General features: G+C 40.2%; 1 protein-coding gene across 4 annotated transcripts in view; it reads left to right on the forward strand.

Moving 5' to 3' along the window:
- Positions 1 to 22,776, forward strand: part of AKAP6 (A-kinase anchoring protein 6) — a 457,477-nt gene that overhangs the window by 428,159 nt on the left and 6,542 nt on the right. For all 4 annotated transcript variants that reach the window (XM_057306386.1, XM_048222174.2, XM_026513573.4 and 1 more), the window contains exon 13: positions 17,750 to 21,162. In XM_057306386.1, the coding sequence (XP_057162369.1) occupies positions 17,750 to 21,121 (3,372 nt within the window). In that variant the 3' untranslated portion in view covers positions 21,122 to 21,162. The remainder of the gene's footprint in view (positions 1 to 17,749; positions 21,163 to 22,776) is intronic.

Here is a 22,776-nt window from a genome sequence, read left to right on the forward strand (position 1 = left end):
TCTCTCTTTCTGCTCTTTATGGTATTCCAATTACACATCTGTTGTATCCTTTGAAATTATCCCAAAGTTCTTGGGTATTCCATTCTGTTTATCACTTTTTTTCTCTTTGCATTTAGGTTTGAAATTCTTTATTGACTCATCTTCAAATTCATCAATTATTTCCTTGGCTGTTTCCAGTCTAATAAGTCTGTGAAAGGTGTTCTTCATTTCTTTTACAGTTTTTTCCCTAATGTTCCTATTGATTCATTCTTAGAGTTTTCATCTCTGTGTTTATACTACCTGTCTATTCGTGTATATTTTCTACTTATTTTTTATTATAGCCCTTAATGTGTTCATCATAGTTATTTAACATTTTCTGACTGCTAATCCCCAAATCTGTGTCATATCTGGGTCTGATTCTGATGCTTGCTTTGTCTCTTTAGACTTTTTTTTCTTGCCTTTTAGCATGTCTTATAATATTTTTGTGAAAGCTGGACAGAGTACATCAGGTGATAGGAATTCAGGTACATAGGGCATTAGTGTAAGGTTTTATGTTACTCTGGCTAGGAGTTAGGCTGTATTTCACGTTTGCCATCGCTGTAATTCTTTTGTGACAAACTTCTTTAGTGTCCTTGTTTTTATCTCCTCCGTTGCTTTTGAGGTTTCCTAAGAATTCTTCAGATAATTTGCCACTCTTTTAGCTGTAATCCACTCTCTACTGGCACTCTATGTGGTGTAGATAATGTGTGGGGGAGAACTGTTTTGTTATTTTAAGATTAACTCTCGGTTTGGGGCCCCTAGGTGGTGCAGTCAGTTGAGCATCTGACTCTTGGTTTTAGCTCAGGTTGTGATCTCAGACCCAGTGTGGGGTCTGCTTCAGATTCTCTCTCCCTTTCCCTCTGCTCTTCCCACTCCCATGGGCTCTCTCTCTCTCTCTCTTTCTCTAAAAAATAAATAAATAAACAAACAAATAAATAAATCTTAAAAAAAAAAAATTAACTCTCAGTTTCAGTGGGCCTGTGCTCTTGGGCCGTGTCCTTCATAAATGTTTCTTAGCTTCCCCACCCCTTAGGGGAGACACGAAAGCGAGGTGTTCCAATCAGTTTATGGCTCTAGCAGCTTCTGCTTTAGGTAAGTAGATCTCATCTGTGATCATCTGGACTTGCCTGTGTCTACAAATTTCAGGATGTCAGTTTTCTTGGCAACCTCAGTGCTTGAATGGGTCCAAGAAAAATCACTGGCTTTCAGTTTGTTTAGCTTTTCCTTCTTTTGAAGACAGGAGTGACAACATCCAAAGCTCTTTACCTATCAGAGCTAAAATCGGAAGTCCTCAGCACTAGTTGAAATGAAGTGTTCTAGGGGGCGCCCGAGTACCTCAGTTGGTTAAGTGTCTGCCTTCCGCTCAGGTCATGATCTCAGTGTCTGGGAATTGAGCCCTACATCGGGCTCCTTGCTCGGGAGGGAGTCTGCTTCTCCCTCTCTGCTCTGTCCCTCCCCTCGATGTGCTCTCTCTCTCTCTCTCACTCTCTCTCAAATAAATAAATAAATAAATACAAAATCTTTGGGAAAAAAAAAAGAAAGAAAGAAAGAAACGAAGTGTTCTAACCCAAACTAGGGCTCCAGAGTTTAGTACTAGGTGCAGTAGAAGGGCAAACCCGATCCAAGGCTGCTGATGTAAATCCAGGGGAAATCTAAGATGCAGGCTAGGATCAAGCAGAGCTAAGAATCCAAATCTTAGGAAACATCAATCCAGAAGGGCCCGGACAGGAGTTTCAAACCTAGATTGAAGCAGAAGGGCTATGCGCAGTAAGCCCAAGGGCAATGAGAGTGATTCCCGAAGGAGTGCAGATCTTTTTGATGGAGAATCTGTAGAAATGGAACTATTAATGGTGCAAGTGGTTTGGGGCTGGATGTTGGCTTCCATTTCCCTGAGTAATTTTGGGGTGACAAGTTGATGAAAAGTCACACCCTCCTTTTTCTGTTTTCACCATCCTAATTTTACTCCACTCCTGGCACAGCCTAATGGCTAGAGTAGACTCCTTGTCAGTGTGTTGATTTCCATCTAACCTCTTCAGTCACTCAGCATACCACTGTCTGGCTTTAATGACAAAAATACTGTTGTAATGATGTTATCCCACTGAACAAGGATATATTGTAGCTCTATTTTGCTTGCGAATTTGAGTTCATAAACTTCCAAGCCACCGTAGACTAGCCCCACTCTGACTACTGTCAGCCTAAATAAGGAAGTAAACTGAGGCAAGCTCAAATGACCAGAAATTGAGTTTATTCAGAAATAGCAGAGGAATTGCAGTTCAGGAAATGCATGCTATAGTGAGCTACAGGTGAGTCCACAGAGGGTTTGGGGTGAGCTGTATTCATAGGTGAAGAGTGCAAAGGTCGGCAAGTCCAGCCAGAGTGCAGACAGTAAGTTCATGGGCTTGAGGATGGGGAGAGATTCTTGGCAGATCATTGATCAGGAAACAATTCTCACTCTTGTGTAAATCAGGAATTTAAGAGAAATCAGTTTCTCAGTTCTTAAGTTCTGTTCTTCTGAGGGAGAATGTGTGAGATTCTCCAGTCTGTAATCTCCAGTTCCATTTTATATTGAAATGCTTTCACACCACATAAGCCGTTTGCCCTGATAACTGTCCATCCAGTTATTTCTAAATACTCAAAAAATGGGCAAAGGGTATGATCAAATGATAAATAAATACAAAGTAATAAATACAAATGGTTACTAAACCCATGAATAAATATCCAGTTCAATTAGTAATGAAAAAAATGCAAAGTAACATAGTTTGTCAGTTGCTATTTTTACCCATCAAAAGGAGGGAAAATTAATGACATATTCCCACGTTAGAGAAGTGAGAATCGGTTGCAAGCTGGCATAATTATGTATTTAGCTACCTATCAATATCCTAAAAATTGTCACACCCTTTGGCCTAGTATTTATTCTTCTCAAATTTACTCTCAGAAAGTAATCTGAGCCATTTATATGAATATGTCAATCATGTTTTATTTAAAAAAATCAACCATAAATGGAAACAATAGGGATTTATAATACATATTTAAGTAAACTGTGAGTAAGTTGATGGACTATGTAAACCCATTAAAAATCATGTTTTTCAGAAACGTTTTCAAGTCCTATTAGTTTTACTTTCAAAAGAGCTCTGATCCAGTTTTCCCTAACTGTATGCCACCTTAGTCAGAGCCACTGGCATCTCTCATAAAGTGTTTAGGATATTACCTGGCACAGAGATGTTAGTTACTCCTTTTACCTGTACCGCTGCAACAGCGTCTGAAGTTGACGTCCTCTGCGCTACAGCCCGTGTAATCTTTTAAAAAGCACTCATCTGATCACACCACTTTGCCTGCTTCTTCAGACTTGTTTCCAGTCACATATCCTGTCTCTGCAGGCCAGACCCACTACCTGCTGTCAGGTCCCCAAATGCAGCATGTTCCCTCCTGCCTGAGAGCCTTGTTCCTTCCGCCTTCACCACTCACCATGCTGTGAGTTGCCTCCCAGAAAATTCTTATTATCCTTCACAAATCAGCTGAAGAGCTACTTCCTCAGGCAAGCTTTTCTTGACCTCCTGGAGTAGATCAAGTCTGCCTCTTATATCTTATCACAGATTGTAATCTTACCCACTAGGTAAATCTTACCCACTAAAACTTGTCTGTTTTGTTCAGGACAGGGCATTCAATAAATATGTGCTGAATGAATTTGCTGAATATATATTTATTGAATGAATAGTGTTGTCTAAAAAGTTCATATTTGCTTTAGTCTACTTATTTATTTTTTCTTCCTGTACCAAACTGCCATTAATTCAGTCTTCATCAACCCACTTCTCCACCTTCTCGTATATTCATGGTTTTCCTAACCAAAGAAACCTTTAATTATATTTATGTCAAGTATAGCTTCCCATCCATGTACTTTGAATTAGTTAGAGGTGAGCTAAGAGATTGAAACCCTCATCCCTCCTGGTGTGTGTGTGTGTGTGTGTGTGTGTGTGTGTGTGTGTGTGGCAGGGGGGATGCTGGGCAGGGCCTGGGAGGAGTCCAGGCCATTTGCCTTCTGTAGTGAGTAACCTCTTCCTTCCTTCCTGGTAAGCTAGTCTATATTAGCATTTTCCATATGTCATAACTTGAAAAAGATTGGAAAGCACTAGTCTAGAAATAATAGGTATTAAGCCTCGATACCAACCCGCTGATCTTGAAGCAATAGTCACATTTAAATTTTGATTGAAAAGAAAACATTTAATTGAAAATGCCACTAGGGTCAAATAGTTTTCTTATCTTGCTATAGGAAGATCAGATTTACTCTAATTTTCTTTTTTATTCAGGTCTAATATTTTAGGTCCGTTGTTTCACTTGAATTGTGTTTATGAATTTTTGACCTATAAATGACTAAGTTTACTAAATGTCAAAGAAAAGATTTTGTTTTGTCATACAGGGGGTTAAAATTGAAATACCAATATGGAAAAAGCAAATTTTTGCATGAAGAGTATAGTAAAGCAAGAGAGTAATTGCAGATCCATTGGCTCTAAGTCTGAAAAACTAAAGGTATTTTAACTTAGGTTAAATATTCTTCCCATAGTCATAATACCATCAGTATATCACTGCTTATTATGCAAGAGTTGGGTTCTGAATATTTAACCTATTTGCAAGGATGGTTTGTTGTCTGAGTCCATTGGGTCATGGAGTTGGAAGGGACTGAACCTATAAGTAGCTGCTCGAGAGTACCTAGAGTACCTAGTGTATGGTCAGCATCGTTCGGAGATTTATCTACACAGAAGTAGTACAGGACATGGTCTTCGCTCTGAAGAAATTGGCAAGCTATATGGAGCGACAGTAAGCTAATATTGACATAAATGAGACAATAATTATCCCAAACTGTGTTTGGCTGAAAATGACAGCACCAATTACAAAACTTAAACCAAAGCTGCAAGACACTTGAGAGGTGAGTCTGTGCTCAGTTCAGCTTTCTATCTGCTTAGTGATTGGGTGGTACTATGTAGTAAGTATCCAGTGAACATTTGTTAAATGAATAGACAAATATCAATACTAAAGTGCATGATTCTAGCACTGGTATATGAATCAGATGAGAGAGAAACTGCTGAGGGTAGAGTGTCCAGATCAATCTTTATAGAGGAGTTTAAGACTGCATTTTGAGAGATTCGGTGAGGGCAATAGAAACCACATTCCTTCCTTCCTTCCTTCCTTCATTCATTCAGAAAATATTTATTGAATACTTGCTATGAACACAGGCATGGTGACACGAATGAGCAGGGATATTCATGAGGCAGCTATGTGGTCAAGGTCAGCTTGGAAGCACAAATTAAATTTTGGTCATTTTTATATGACTGCATTATGGAATGCCTTAAAAGTCAGAATAATTTAGAAGAGAAAAAAGCCATTGAAGGTTGTTGTTGGTGTTTGTTTTGTTTTTAAGGACAGGAGTAATACCATGAAAGGATTTATTTTAGGAAGCTTGGTTTGAGAAGTACTATGTAAGATTATCTTGAACCACATTTTCTCCCTTCTGCCTTTAAAAAAGTCTAGGGATAGATTTTTCACAAACTTTCATGAGAATCTATGAGAATGTTTAGTTGCCCTTTCAATAACAAATCCTTCTGGTGAATCTCACCTTCTTTTTCTTGCTGCAGTGTAATTCCATTTCTTGAGTTTGGAGTTTTGGATATAGAGAACTTTTTCATTGTCCTAGTTGTAGTAACCTTCCAAATGCTGTGGAAAATAAGTCCCTGTATAGCCTTTACCCACCGGGTACAATAACTCCAACTCCTTTGACCTTTCTCAAATGGTTTGTTTCTTCAAAGTTAAAGAATATTCCTTGACTATTAAACTTTAATGATACCTAACTAACCAGATTCTCCCACATGGCCCTGATTTCTCCCCTTGTTTTTACACTTAAGCAAGAGTAAGTATCATGACAATTACTTCTAAATATTAAAGTACTAGAAGCTCCTAAGATAATCCCATTCCAAGAGCAGTTTTTGCATATAAGAAAAGTCAACCTTGTCCAATGTGGGATAAAGAATTTTTAATTTGGTGGAAGCTAAAAATATCTGGCATTCTCATTCCTCACCTTGTCACCATCATCATTTAAGTGTTACTCTCTTAGCTCTTCATACAGCTTGTGTAATCCGCAAGGACTGGAAAGGAGTTAGGGCAATTAATATCTAGGGAGTTGTCCCTCCCTCCCTAGGACACCCACACATCCAGCCATGAACAAGAAGGGTCTACTCATTTGGAGCAAGCAAGCCATCGGCATGTGCAGGAATGAGGAGAGAAGAGAAGTTAGCGAAGGACTCTAGGCAAGTCCTGTCCACTCTCCGGTGTTTCCTGCTGGAGCTCTAATGGGCCCAGATGGCCTCCTGGACCTGCCTACCCAAAGATCACGTTCAGGAAACTTAAATTCTCAAAGAGCAACGTGCTCAGCCAGTATTACCAAGGGCGGCACAAGGGCGAGGTAGGGATTCGGGTCTGTATATTAAAGGTTGTTCCTTTAAGATATTAAAGGTTGTTCCTTTAAGATGACTGACCCATGTCATTCAAATTGATGCACATTGTAAGCGGTTGAACTCACAAGACAAAAGCACAGAATATTAGGGGATCCAAAGAATCCATGCCTTTTCACTCTTTTTCTTGTTTCACAGTCTGAAAGAAGCTACTTCAAATGAGGAAGGGAATCCAATTTTCAAAAAGCAATTCTTCCATATTTTTTTTTCTTTCTGAGTGGCACTCATACAGTAGCAGCGGTAAAATAAACAACGATGTGTTGGATTTTGTTTCTCTTTATCTATATGACATTTGTGTCATCACCGTAGCTCTAATCCATATTCAGGTCTTCATGTTTGGTGTGCAGTAATATGTAAATTATCTTACCAGCTGCATGGAGCAGTGTTTGTTTATTCTATTTCTTTTGGCACTTCACAGAACTGAATTTCTGCCAAAATGGGGCTGCTTCAGGGAGCACTAATGCTCCAGGAGGAAGTTTTGAAAGGAAACGCACATCATAAGTCTTCACTCTGTGAAGCAGCAAAATCAAAACAAACTTTCTGTTTACTAAAATATCGGTATTATGAATGTAAAATAATGTGTTTGTTAAAATATAATGAGCGTGCTGCCCATCTCCAGGAGGCTCAGTGTACGTGGGTTTTGGAAATGAGGACACAATGCTGAGAAAGCTGGTGCATTTTTATTCTGGGAGAGGAAGTAGGTGAAATGAAATAGACAGAGACAACATCTCGAAGTTTAAGGGGAAAAGAAATATTTCAACATGCATATTAATCTCTGGAAACACATGGCATTTACATGCATTTAAATGTGGACAGCTGTGGCGTTTAAGTGTTAAAAAATTTCATTAATGATGCATAGAGCTATCTACTTCTGTTGGCAGGCCTTTCAGTCTTCAATCTGACACTTCCTTTTTTATCCAGCAAGCTAATTTCCCCTCTTTTGTGAGTAGTAACTGTTTTCACACTACTGCTTACCCAGCAAGCCTCCTTATTGTTTCATGGTTAATTATCTTCTCCAGCTTCACCTTCCCCAGCATAGGGAGCAGGACTGTTCCTCCCCAGCACTAATGAAAGCTGGGTTTTATGGGTACACTGTGTAAATGCAAGGTCTGATCAGGCAACATAATAAATGAGTTCCTAAAGTTTATGGAGTCACAGCTCATCTAGTGATTTTACTAAATAACGAGAGAAAATGATTAATTTGGTGGGAGGAGGAACTTCAAATTTGGAGAGAAAAATAATGCTTTGTTACCTTAGTACGGAGCCTATCTGCAGATAAACATAAGGGGTCTCTATTTCTCCAAGTGTCCCCCACGCTTCCTGATAGCAGCGGTGATGTTTGCGGGAGAATGTCTCGTATAAAGTAGACCTTTGGAAAATACTGTTGATATGCTCGGAGGTGGAGGTCACCTACATTATATTTCCCTGATTACTTGCTATTTATTAAGGGAAAAAAAGCAGTCAAGTTTTATGTAGTCGACGTACGCTACGCTGTGCACGGACTGCAAACAAAGCAGGGATAAGTCACAGATGCCACCATTGTCGAGTGCCTAGAGTAGTAAATTCAGCAGGTCTTGCCCAGGTAATTAGCTCCACTGGCCGGTCGGTGTCTTGCCTCCCTGGACTATAAACTCAGCATATTCTCTAAATTGCCAGTTTAAGGACCCATATCTGAAAGGTTTGGGGCTTGTAGGGTTTTTTTGGTTATTTTTGCCTTTGCCTTGCAAAAGGATTTTAAGGGATTAAGGTGACCCTAAACCTCTAATATTGCTTTTTTTTTTTTTAATTTACAAAACGAATTCACATTTTGAGATCGTTTTTCCTCTAGAATAAAATTTGCATGTCTTTGATTTGGGAACCTTTGATTTGGGTTACAGTTTGAATTAATGTCCTGACATTCAAAACTCTCAAGTGCCTCCTCCATGAGAGACCAGGACCAGAGCTTCTATCGCAATCAAGATGGAGTTTTTAAATCTAATCGGATCTTAGGATCCTTAGTATTTTTCTCTTGAGATCGCAAAAAGAAAATCCCCCCAGGGATTCTGCATTTTTAACATGTCTAAGGATTCTAGGAATCAAAACTAGAAAATCTCTTGGAAACTCACTGCAAAGATGTTTATTACCTTATAGGAAAACTCATCCTGAAATTTCAAGCAGCTTTTCCAGCATCAAGTGTAACTTGTATACTCTCATCACTTTTACAGAGGGAATAGTGACAAGGCAGGAGAGCTGTTCTAGCAATTCTGAGAATGTTTAGCTCTCCCTAAGTCTGAAAGCAGTTATCTTGAAAGGAGCCTATTAAAGGTGTAAATCAAATGAAATAAAATCAGATAATAGAAACAAGGGTTAAGCCATCATAAGAAAATGAATCATAGATGAGCTAGCTGCCTGTTAATCATCTTAAACCTTGGGCCAATCAGATGATCAACTCAGAAAAGCAAGGTAAGTTTGATTGATTGGGAGGGAGAAGAGATTAAAATTATGTGTGCCGTTTCTGATAATTTGGCTTATCAAAGTTGGCCAATATTTTAGTCTTCGTTTTTTTTTTTTTTTTCTCTGATCGGTGCATTGTAGTGTCAGTCCTAGAATTAAAAAAAACAAAAACAAAACCACCCCCACCCTATTTATCTGAGAGGAGCAAACAATTAAGAACAATAATAACACCATGTTGGCTCTTAATATGTACCTTGCTGAGAATGAGAAGACACACAATTCTCTCAACTAATATGTACTTTGTAAAGGGCGTTATGCCATGTTTGGCTTTTCAGGCAGACCTCAGCACGTTGGTAAGGCTCTCCTTAACATTAGGCCACTTCAGGAGCATGCCACGAATCTCATGTTCTTAAAATTCAGTCTGAAGTTGGAAACCCAAGTCTATGTCACAGAAAAGCCCGTGTGCTAGAAAACTTCACTTGGTGATGGCACTTGTCAACTCTTTACTATGAATACGCTCTGCAGGTCTCAAAAAGTGTAGGTTTTTATTAATGGGAGATCCTTATCATAAAGGAGGGAAAGAGTCTACTCACTAAGGCAAAGGGGAGGCAAGAACCACATCCGGAGGCAGAGAACTCAAATGTTCTGTCAGTCCTGACTGTCAAAAGACAAACACCAAACAGCTGAAGCAATGCCAGAAAGATGAGGCCAGATGTTATCATTGGGGGGAAGAAAGTAGTTTATTAGACCTGGCATGTGATTCTGTCATTGTCATCCAAGTAGGTTTACCACGTGCTAGAATGTAGAAAATGCCCCCATTTTATGGGGTGGGTTTTTACGACTATACTGAAGTTATGTTTCTTCTGTACTTCCTTTTATTTGTTTCGGTTCTACATAATACCGAAGAGGTCAGATAAAGACATCCTTTTATTTAAAAATCTCTTCCTAAGTTCTTTTTTTTATTATTCATTTTTAAGCACTTCTGAATTTAGTTACTTTCTTGAAACTCTGGGGGAAATTTTTCAAGGAAACAAAATAGTGACAAAGAAGAGAAAAATAACTAATTTTCCTATTCAGTCTGTTGTGACTATGATGAAAGTTTCAATATGTTTGTATATAAAGCAACAGTCAAGACAAAATAATTTATTTACCAATGCTAGGAGATGATTTTTCTAGTTACTTCTAGTAAAACATTTGGAGGTCGGTGGGAAGATACCTTTTTCCTACAGTGGATGCCTAACAGATACGAGTGGTGATTTATACAATAAGTAACATGTTTAAGGACAACATAGCTTGAAGCAAGGCGTCTGACTATTGCCACATAGCTTTAATACTACCAACACTGAGGCTCCTGCACCTATAAGTTAGTAATTGTGACACTATCTAAGTGTCTTTAATTGATCAGCACAAACATACTGCTTCTTAATCTAAAGAGCACTCCTGTGGGGCAGGCTCTCCAGTGAAACTGAAGTTGTAGAGAGGGAAGAAAGCAGTGCATATATTTTGTGGATCCTTCTTTCTTCTGTGGAAGTCCTTTCTACAGCCTCACGATCACCCTATTTTTTTTTTTAAGATTTTATTTATTTATTTGACAGAGAGATAGAGACAGCCAGCGAGAGAGGGAACACAAGCAGGGGGAGCGGGAGAGGAAGAAGCAGGCTCATAGCGGAGGAGCCTGATGTGGGGCTCGATCCCATAACGCTGGGATCACGCCCTGAGCCGGAGGCAGACGCTTAACCTCTGTGCCACCCAGGCGCCCCGATCACCCTGTTTATTGAACCTTATACATTCTTTGGCTTCCGTGGTTTCTCCACTTCCGTTCTCCTTCCAAGACTGATACTGGAGGACAGGAAAGGTGGTGAAGAGCACCTGGGAGGACGGGCTCCCTATTTCCACAGCAGTTTTACTGTGAAAGCAGGATTCCTTCAGGCTACTCTCTGGCACGTCCGATGCTCATTTCCTCACCTCCCAGCCTCTAGGACCTGCCTTCTGCAAGGTTACAAATTATTTTCTTCTTGCTAATTCAGTGGCTTTACCTCACCTCCCATTCTTCTTATCTTTTCTGCTCTTATAACACTCTTAACCACCCACTGCTTTAAACGTCCCCTTCTCTCAACTCCCAGAATATAATACCAGTCCTACTTGGATTTTCCTGCTGTGTGTTTCCTTTGCTGGTTGCTCTTCCCTCCTATGAAAGTACCCATAAAGCTCTAGCCCATCTGCCTTTGCTTCTTACTGTTCCTTCTTCTTGCAACGACCCCCTCCCCCCATAATTTCTCTTGAATTCCTTTCTCTTCAACGTAGCCTATATACCCTTCAAAATAATAGACAACAGCAATGTGGCTAAACTCAAGGCAGGGGAGTCTGTAGGGTGAAAGAGGCAAGACGGACTGTGAGACATACTATCACCTAAAAGGCAGCTGAAATGGATTTTGTGAGGTGGCTTAGCATCAAAGTAAGCAGAAGAGGAGAAAATTTCAAGTCAAATACTACAGAGGAATCAAGTAGAATAAGGTCAAAGGAGATTGGACTATCCTAGCAAATCAGGGCTGTATTAATCCCACTCCTCTCTCCTCAGAAGAGACCGTTGCATCACAACGAATGAAGTTTAACTAAGAGAAGTACTATACACAGCATGTTCTTTTCTTCAGCCTTTCTTAGAATGATGAGCACGTGCAAAGACCAAACAAAGAAGTCTGTAATAACAAATTATCTTTATTGATAATATATGCACCGAGATATAAATGAATTCAGAAATATTATCTGTTGTAATATTTTTATAAGCAAGTTTCTTGATAGAGTGAAGTCCTGCTATGTGTGATGGTGTTACAGGCTCTGAAACTCAATGGGACTGAATACTCCTATTATCTTGTTTGTTTATTTTATTTTATTTTAATTTTTTTAAAGATTTTATTTATTTGAGAGGGAGAGAGCACAAGCGGGGGGAGGGGCAGAGGGAGAGGGAGAAGCGGACTCCAACTCGGGGCTCGATCCTAGGACCCCGGGATCATGACCTGAGCCGAAGGCAGATGCTTAAGTGACTGAGTCACCCAGGTTCTCATTTTTGGGGTTTTTAAAAAAAAATTTTAGGTGAAATTAGCATAACATAAAATTAATCATAAAGTGAGCAATTCACTAGCATTGAGTACATTCATGTGTTGTATAACCGTCACTTCTATCTAGTTCCAGAACATTTTCATTGCCCCAAAGGGAAACCCCACAAATGTTAAGCAATTGCTTCCCTTCTCTCTTCCCCCAGGCCCCTGGTGACCACCAATTTTTATTCTGTCTCTATGCACTTACCTAGTCTGAAATTGCATATAAATGAAGCCATATAATATATGACTTTCTGTACAGCTTTTACTGAGCATAATATTTTTGAGGGTACTAGCTTTTTTAATTGAGAGGTGGCACCAGCTAGAAAGTCAGAAATGCTGTAGGTGGTTTCACCATGGCTGAATTTAACCTCGGGACCTTTCCCCAGATCTCTTCAGTAGTTCGTGAGAACACAGCCAAGTCTTTCTTCATGCAGTTCACTCAGTAAAGGTTTTTGAGAACCTGCTTTCTGCCAGGCACTGTCTCAGGTTCGGGGGCTCTAGTGGAGACAAGACAGACAGAGCCCCTGCCCTCATGGAGTTTACATCCAGAAGGAAAACACCTGGTTCTTAATATTGGACTCTCTTTTGTCCCTGGGCCCTGTTGAGAACTAAGTCAATTTTTGCTATTATAAAACTCATTTTAAAACAACATCTAATGGATTTTTCATTTGCAACTATTTCAGAAATGTCTGTATAGTCAAGAGTAGGAAATATGTCCATGTCAGTACTCATTTTAGTGAGATTTGTGAGATGACTCTGGGTTTTACTTGTCTGTTTTGAGTTTCTGATCAGCTTTGTTATTGAAAAAGAGCATTCGCTAGAACAGTTTTTGATCATTAGTGTGAGATAGACTTTCAAAGCATTTTCTGAGCTGAGACAAGTTACTTTAACATTATTGTCAATCCGATAGATAGTGAGCAGGATTGGATTGCTCTCATGTGTCAGTTGTGATAGAATTTCACAGACAATGGACCTGCCTTTAAAAAAATAAAAGATTATTTTCAGGAAATAGAAAGTGCTTGAGTTATGGGCCTTGCTGAGGGCTGGGCAGGTGTCTTTTCTCATCTGGTTATTCCTGAGAGATAAGCCCAGTCAGGACAGACAAAGACAAACCCATACCCCATTTACAGGGCAATGGAAGTGAGTAACGGGTCTAATTGATGTTTATTTCATTAAATTCCACGCATGTGGTTGTACCAAGGAGATTAGTCAACCAACCACCAGTCTTCATGCAAACATAGTTATGGTTATTTAATTGTCAGCCCTGTCCCATTTCAGCAAAGGGAATCTATCTTGATAGCTTGCCAGTCATTGGCACCTACTGTGTGCCAACCCCTTGCTCCCCCCACTATAGATGTATTGACATACATTTTCTCATTTGAAGCTCCAAGCAATCCCTAAGGTAGACCCAATGTGCTGTGATTATCTTGGATATACAAATCATGGAGCTGAGGCCTATTAAATAGTTGAACTAAGTAACTACTAACTGTTAAATAACTTGCCCAGGACCACAGAGCTAACGTGTGAGAGAGGGGATTCGGGATTCACACTCAGATCTATTTGAGTCTCTGCCCTGAATCCCAAAATGGTTGATAAACATTTAGTGAACATTTTTGCTTTTCATCCTATTTCTTTTTTCATCTATATTTTTTCATGCTAACTCTGAATCTATCTCTGCCCCAAAAGAGGCAGATTACTACAAACTCTGAGTTCTCTTAAAAGCTGTCAAACTTCCATGTGGTCTACTTTTTGCTCTAAGGTAAATACGCAGATCTTTACTCAATTACAGTTAATGATGTTTCTGTTTTTATCATTTTTATTTATTTGTATCTTTTTGTTATATTCCACTTTTCTATAGATAAACCTCTATTCCCAGGACTTTGCAAGTGATGTTGCTTAATCAACTCCTGGATCTGGAATAAATAGGAGGAACACAAATTGTAAGACCTCTTAATGGTTTTGCCCACTTAGAGAACTAGAAGTTCGACTGGAACATTCCATTCATGCTGATCTTTTTGACCTTCTTTAGGTTTTCAAAAGATGCAACTTTTTAAAGGAAATTAAAGGAATCTAGAGGTAGCTATATCCTATCTCTGTTGGGTTGTTTTATAGAATTCAGGTTCCTTCATCCCTACACTACCCAACACTTTAGCTGGTAATGTGTTTCTCATCTCTTATAAAAACCCACTTTGTAACCTAAAAGTTTAAGAAAATCTTAGAAATGCAATCCTGGGAGACCTAGTTCAATTAAAGCCATACAAGTACAGAAGGAAATTAATTCTGTTGTACGTTACTTCCTACAATTGGAATCTTGATTCTTTCATCATCATTATCATCATCATCATCATCGTCATCTTTTCTCCAGCCTCTTTTACTTTCTCTGTGTGTATTGTACTGAAATAAATAACCTGCTTCCAAGAATTAAAAAAAAAAAAAAAAAGCAAACCCCAAAACCCAGGACCAATTAATTCCACTTGTTTCTTGAAGGGGTGTGTGTAGGTGTGTGCAATTATTTATATAGAGCTTCAGGTTTAGGCCAAATTCTGCACCAGTGAAGCAAGTTGATGAATGAAAGACCCTCACACAAATTAATTGAGAATTATCTTTGGAGTTGCAGTCTCTCTATTGGAACCTCCTGGACTACTCACCATCCTTTTGGTTTCAGTCAAATATTCTTAGATTTTATCTAAATCCATTTCTAATTTATCACTTTATCAAAGACAGGAACATTTGTGCCTTTTAAAAAAGTACCAGACAGTTTCTCTAGAAAAACAACAACAACAAATGGTTAATTAACTTGAGCATTACTGGCTGCTGAGCTATCATCAAAGAGGGCATTCGACCAAATAATTTTCCTGCCAGTTACATTACTCTATACACATATCAGTTCTTTCAAAGATAACTTTTTAGTTATATAAATATCCCAATGCCCTTCCTCTTGGAAACTTTCCATACTTTCTTGCCCCCAGGAGATGTTTTATGTTTGAGGTTAAATCTTAAGGAAATGGAGATTTTATTGAAAATATTGACAGAATTTAATCCACAACAGAAGGGAGTGAATGAGGGCAGACAAATAGCACTTCTTTAACATGTAAAATTTAAAGTCGGAAGCAAACAGTTTTCTAAAGGATCTTGTCAGATAGTCCCAGGAATTGACATACAAAAAATTTCAGCAATTACAATAAATTTAAGAGATGTACGGGAGGACAGAGTTAAGGAGGGGGAAGGACAATATTACAAAATTTCATCTTTTTCTTATGGAAAATCTCCACTCCGACTACTAATTGAGCAAAGGATTTGTTCTTTTAGGTGCTGCTGTAAGTTTTCTACTTCCTGAGACTTGCATCTGTAATGCCACAAAGGCAGCACTTGGTCAGAAAATGACTGTGTCACGGGAGACAAGTCCAAGTTATAGGCATCACTCGGGCTAAGCTCCTGACGGCACACCCAGATGGCACAATTCCTGCAGCTAGTGTGAGCCCCCGCCCCGGGTTTGGGACTCTCAGAGAAAATCTGTGCTGCTAAAAGTTGGAGTCAACCCGAGAGTTACAAAGAGAGCTTCTCTGAAAGACTAGTTCAATTATTTATTAGCACTCTCAGAGTCCGGTGTCAGGCAAGATAGTAGTTGAAATTAATACACTATTTGATTAGACTGATTGTTTCTACAGCTGAAGATTTTAACATTCATTAGCCACACTAACTGGTCATTAGTACTTCCTTTATCAGCAAGCAAAGAATAAACAGAAATCCTAGTAAAAATTCATCACAGTAAATGTACTCCATCCCTAAGTGCGTATGATGACTGCCAGTGCTCTAGATTAATGGCTGTGACATTGGCAGCATGAAAGACTTCTGTCATAAAATTTAAAAATATCCCTTAATTAATGTTTACCTTGTAACTGGACTCTTTTAAACTTAAGTAGGCTATACAGATAATCTCTTACATATCCAGTGTAATAAAGTGCTAATGGGTATTTTATACTTAATGAGGTTGTGTGGTGTCCTTTAACTACTAGTTCCAGGAAGGACCGAGGGCTTCTTGGGAAAGTTTTGTGAATGTGTTGCTGGTGAAGCCGTTTGCCCGCTACTGAGGAATAAAAGCATCATGGACTGTTTTTCACCAGGCCGTTAAAATAATTCTGAATTGTAATGGCAAATATGCTGACCCATTATATTGTGTGACATCCCTCTCTACCTACCATGTCGTCAATCCCTTATGGTTTTTAGGACAAATTGAAAGGAATGATAAGGAGAGAAGGTAGGCAGAGAGAACCCTTTATGAATCGACCCAAGGCCACTCTAGAGCAACGCTACAAGTATTAAGAATTACAGCTCCCTTATATTGACTGCCTCCTCAACCTTCACAAGCATTAGCTTATTAGTATTCAGAATTATCTCGAAGGATGAATAGTGCTAGCCGCCTTGAACAAGTGAGCGAAGAGATCCGTACTCAGAAAGGTTAAACAACTTGCCCAAGGCCATGCAGCTGGTAGGCAGCGAAGTCAACACTTCAACCACTCCGCATAGTTCTAGAGCCGTGCCTCACTACCCTGCATATACGTAGGCTGAGCTGCAGAATTCTAATTGAGTTTCTGTCTGTAGGTGAGCCTGTCAGGGCCCGCGTATCTCTATCACCTCTCTTGGCTCTAGCATGAATCCAGACAGCTGGACAGCAAGTGAGGATGGTGGGGGGATCTGGACAGAGTCCAGGAGCCTATTCAACTACTGTGTCCCAGAATAATGTGTCAAGCTCCACCTAACCCAAGTTAAAACCAGGACGTTCAAGGAAAGATCAAGGATCCCAACTGTGCTGGCAGAGTGCAGTGTAAGAGAATCTGGGCTGAGTCAAACTCGAGAGTCAGGAAAGTCTTCAGATAGTTGTTATTCTAGGGCTAGAGGTGGGCTGGAGGGGAGGGTTCCTGCTTTGAATAAATAGGGGTAGGACTGACAATAGTGAGGCAAGTGAACAAGATCAAAGTAGAATCTCTGTTGTAGGAAGAGACTGGGGAAGCGAGAGAGACTAAGAGAACCAGGGCCCGAGACTCAGGGTCCAGTAAAATGTAGGTGAGGAAACCAATCAAGTTTTGTTTATCTTGGGTCTATTGGGGAGCAGGGCCAAATTCTGAAAAGGAAGGCAGAAGAAAAGATAGACAAGCAAGGGTCTCTGACCATGAATGGCTCTACAGGTGGCCATAAGTCTATTCTACTTCCCCAAGGCAAAGGCTGCTTCAAGTGGAAAGCCCAGGCATAGAAAAGAGGGAGTCTGCCGTTTGTGGCTACAGATGATATTCCACTATGGACCGCAGAACTAAGAGTATCAGTGTGAACATGCCTTAAAGATGTCTTTTTCCCTTCATTTACCTGACAGTTTTATCTTCGCCCAATCCCAGGTTAAAAATGTAGAAGAATCAATAGGAAATGGTTAATTCCAAAAATTACAACTTGACTGTAATAATCTTACATTTTAATCTACGTTATTGCCTTCAGTGACAAATTACTATTGATAGAAAAACCCATTTCAATAATTTTGGATGTTATTCCAGAGAAACATAGAGCTGATAATTATGCTATCTTTCAAACCCATGCTTGGGGCAAATTTCTTTCCTGACTCTTCCAAGAGATTTTGAATGGATAAAATGTTCATGCTTGTGTGTTCCCTAATTCTTCTTCTTTTTTTTTTTCCCTCTTCCTCCTACACAGGAGACTTTGAATGTGATTGATCCTGGCTTGATGGATCTAAATGGCACGAGTGAGGATGCCCTGGAATGGGATGAAACTGACATAAGTAACAAGTTAATTAGTTTGAATGAAGACTCAAATGACCTTGATCAAGAACCCCAACCTGTCATGCCTTCCTTAAAGCTTGAAGAGATAGGTAGTGAGGACCCTGGTTATGAAGAAGAGGCAGGTGACCATGGGGGATCTCAGTATGCCTCAAGTATCACTGCCCCCTCCAGTCCACACATTTACCAAGTGTACAGCCTCCACAATGTTGAACTCTATGAGGACAACCACATGCCATTTCTGAAAAACAGCCCGAAGTTCACCGGCGTGACACAGCCTAGTGTTTTAACAAAGAGTCTTAGTAAAGACTCTTCGTTTTCATCTACCAAATCTTTGCCGGACCTTGTAGGAGGTTCCAGTTTGGTGAAGCCCTGCCCGTGCCATGGAGGCGACATGAGCCAGAATTCAGGCAGTGAGAGTGGAATCATGAGTGAAGGAGACACTGAAACCACTACCAACTCTGAAATGTGCTTGCTCAATGTGGTGGATGGGTCCCCAAGTAACCCTGAAACTGAACATCTGGACCCACAAACGGGAGATGCAGTTAACGTGTTAAAGCAAAAATTTAAAGATGAGGAGGAACGCATTAAGCTTCCAAATAGCTCTCAGTCATCCATTTCACCAGTGGGTTGTGTAAATGGAAAAGCTGGAGATTTAAACAGTGTTACCAAATATACCCCTGATTGTTTGGGAGAAGAATTACAAGGAAAACATGATGTGTTTACATTTTATGATTACTCATACCTCCAAGGCTCAAAACTCAAATTACCAATGATAATGAAACAGTCACAAAGTGAAAAAGCACATGTGGAGGATCCCCTGCTTCATGGTTTTTATTTTGATAAAAAGTCCTGCAAATCTAAACATCAGGCTTCAGAGTTACAACCAGATGCACCTCCCCATGAAAGGCTTTTGGCAAGTGCTTCCCATGAAATGGATCGAAATTCATATAAAAGTGGTGATGTAGAGAAGACATTCACTGGCATGCAGAATGGTAGACAGCTCTCCCTGTTATCCCACAGCTCATCTGTTGAGTCCCTTTCTCCAGGGGGTGACTTATTTGGATTGGGCATCCTTAAAAATGGCGGTGACAGCCTCCAGCGAAGCACTTCTTTAGAAAGTTGGTTGACATCCTATAAAAGCAATGAGGATCTTTTTAGCTGTCACAGCTCTGGGGACATAAGTGTGAGCAGTGGCTCAGTTGGTGAACTGAGTAAAAGAACACTGGATCTCCTGAATCGTTTGGAGAATATCCAGAGCCCTTCGGAGCAAAAGATAAAGCGAAGTGTTTCTGATATGACTCTCCAAAGCAGTTCCCAAAAGATGTCCTTTCCTGGCCAGCTATCATTGGACATAGCATCTTCAATCAATGAAGATTCGCCAGCATCTCTTACAGAGCTTAGCAGCAGTGATGAGCTCTCTCTTTGCTCAGAGGATATTGTATTACACAAGAACAAGGTCCCGGAATCAAATGCATCATTCAGGAAGCGGTTGACTCGGTCGGTGGCTGATGAAAGCGACGTCAATGTCAGCATGATTGTTAATGTCTCTTGCACCTCTGCTTGCACTGATGATGAAGATGACAGCGACCTCCTTTCTAGCTCTACCCTCACCTTGACAGAAGAAGAGCTGTGCATCAAAGATGAGGATGACGACTCCAGTATCGCAACAGATGATGAAATTTATGAAGAATGCAACTTGATGTCAGGGCTGGACTATATAAAGAATGAACTGCAGACCTGGATCAGACCAAAGCTTTCCTTGACAAAAGAGAAGAGAAGGTGTAACCTCAGTGATGAAATAAAGGGCAGTAAGGATGTAAGTAGTAGTGAGATGACCAATCCCTCTGATACCCTGAACATCGAAGCTCTACTGAACGGCTCCATAAAACGTCTCTCTGAAAGTAATGGAAATGGTAAGAATTTATCCCACACCCATGAGTTAGGGACAAAGGGTGAAAATAAGAAAAATACTTTCAAAGTTAACAAAGACCCATATGTGGCTGACATGGAAAATGGCAATATTGAAAGCACCCCAGAAAGGCAGAAAGATAAACAGAATGGGATTTCAAAGGAATCAGAAAATCCTGGTACAACAGGGAAGAAGAATTCAGACAGTGAGCGTTGTAAGTGTAAAGTATTTATGGATAGCTCAGATGATTCAAATATTGCTGGAAATGAATTTGTTCCCCAAACTGTTAGACATCGTCTAAAGAAATGTCAAAACCACCACCATTTTGAAACTCCAACAACTGCTTTTACTCCCACCGAGAAGTCTTGCCCAGAGCTGCCTTCAGAAGCCAGAGTTCTCAATAGACAGGATTCCGATATACTGAACTCTTCTAATGATGCACTAGGTGTGGCTGGAAAATCTGCTCGTTGCTGCCTAGCACTTGAACAAAACGAAACAGAGGAGAATGTTTCTGTCAGTGACAACATTTCCTGTTGTGACTGTGAGCCAGATGTTTTCCATCAAAAAGATGCTGAGGATTGTTCAGTACACGACTTTGTTAAGGAAATCATCGACATGGCTTCAACGGCCCTGAAAAGTAAATCTCAACCTGAAAATGAGGCAGCTGCTCCTACCTCGTTAACTCAGATCAAGGAGAAGGTGTTGGAACATTCTCACCGGCCCATCCAGCTGAGAAAAGGGGACTTTTACTCCTACTTATCTCTCTCATCTCATGACAGTGATTGCGGGGAGGTCAGCAGTTATGTGGAAGAGAAGAGCAGCACCCCATTGCCGCTGGACGTTACCGACTCTGGCTTAGAAGACAAGGAAGACCCTGAATGCTTCTTTGAGGCCTGTGTTGAGGACGACCCGGATGGAGATGAGCCCTGCCTCTCCGGCCCTCCTCCACAGGAGCCTGCTGTTTCCGGTGAAACCTCTGTGCCACAAGCAGCAGCAGCCGGCTCTCCAAAGTCCAGTGACACTCCTCTCCTAGCTGAGGAGGCAGACATGGTGGCTCTTTCAACTCCTCCCCATCATGAAGAATCTGATGTCGCAAAGGGAGCGGATGGTTTACCCCAAGCTACGATCTGTGGGGAAAGCTCAGAGCTAACTACTTCAAGGCTGGGCAGTGAAAAGGAGAGTTCAGAAAACACAGGTGAATTGGGAAGGCCAGAAGAACATAATGCTGCTTCAGCCAAATCTGAAGTTCCAGAACTCTCCTCGAAGGCAAAGCAGCCAAAAGACAAGGCTGTGTTGCATCCCAACCCCAAAACTTTAACCTGTGAGGAAAATCTTCCAAATCTTCATGAAGAACAACATAAAAATATGCATAGGTAGAGTGCAACCCTCTCCACGCATGAAAATCATCTCATTGAAAGGTATGTATGCTCCTCATGTTTTAATACATGTTCTTAATGTATTTCTAACATGTATTTAATATATATCTATATGTACTTCAACTATGAGTTTGAGTCAACAGTGCCACGATAGGGAAGACTAGTCAGCAGGACTGGGCATGGCAGACATTTCACTGAATAAGACATTTAGGTGGAAGAGACATTGCCAACAATACAAGTGACTGTGAGGCAAAAGGGAGAGAGACAGTCACAAGCAACATTTTTAATGACATTATCTTTACGACATCATTCTGGCAGAATACAAAATTTGAGGAAGCAGCGAATAATTTAGGACTTCACATTCTGCCGGTGAGGGAGGAAAAAGGTTCTCCCAATTGCAGGTATCCCCTCTGATGAAAATGCATGCGGAGTGACAGGGCTCCCCACTTCAGCTTCCTGCACGCAGAGCTGCCCGCTCCCTCCGGTGCCTGGAAATGAACAATGATGAGGTTAAAGGCTGCATCTCCTGCTCTGGGCCTTCCTTTTACGCTTCTGTCTCATGTAACTATCATCACATTTGCTTCCCCAGTGGAAGGCTGTGCTGTCCCCGCTCCTACTCATGGCCAAGGCTGAGGATTCAAACAGGAGGGGAAAGTTGGTGTTAAAGAAGAGGCTCTTGTTTATCCACACACAGACCGAGAACAGGCCCAGAAAGCAAATGCGGAGAGAATACATGACAAGTTAATGGCGTTTTGATAAAAACAAAATTTTTGAATTTTGCCTGAAGGTGACAGGCTGATTTCCATCAAAATTTTTGAGAAAGTCATTCCACTCTTCACATTTAATAAGACAGCTATTGATTGATAATTCGGAGATGATGATATGGCTCGAAAAGTGACACAAAAATTCTGTTATTTTCCGTTTCTAAGCCCCAGTGATGAATATACTTTCTCAATCAAGTCTAAAGAAGAAAATTTGAGCTTTTGAATGTGAGAGTTGTGTCTCACCAAAGTATGAGGTGCCGAATGCCATCTCCACCCCCCACTCCAGAAGCTTAATGCCGTAACCTAAACTCGTGCTATAGGAAATGAATTACAGAAGCAATCTACCCTAATTTGTTAACTTATTCAAATAACAGTTATTACACTTAACTATGCTAAAGATTATCTTTTTTGTGGCAGATTGTTTATTTTTTGATGAGCCTAATTACTGATTTTCTAAAAGTAATTTACATTTATTACAAATACATCTTTTAAAATGTGACAGATAAATGTTGTTCCCATAATGTATTATGAAAAAAGTTACTATTTAAAAACACATTATTTAATTTGAAAGATGAATGGCAAACATCATTATTTTTTTCCTGCAACACCTGTGCCCTAAGCTCATTAAAATGTGTGATTCTGTGTAGAGCTGCTAGAAATGGGGAGGGGGGGAATCCATACCATATATATACCCTAAAAATAAACTCGGTATGCAAAATTGAAGAAAGACATCCTACTTACTAATATAGCTCAACTAATTTCCTATGTTTCAGACTCAATTTACAATTGGCCGCAAGTGAGAACAAAAGTAGGAGAGAGAGAAATGTATTTTCTGTGAAACATGTCCACCCTATAATCACATTCTCCATCAGTATGCAGTAAAACTGACCAT

Source organism: Ursus arctos, unplaced genomic scaffold (assembly GCF_023065955.2).
Source record: "Ursus arctos isolate Adak ecotype North America unplaced genomic scaffold, UrsArc2.0 scaffold_37, whole genome shotgun sequence".
Lineage (NCBI taxonomy): Eukaryota > Metazoa > Chordata > Mammalia > Carnivora > Ursidae > Ursus > Ursus arctos.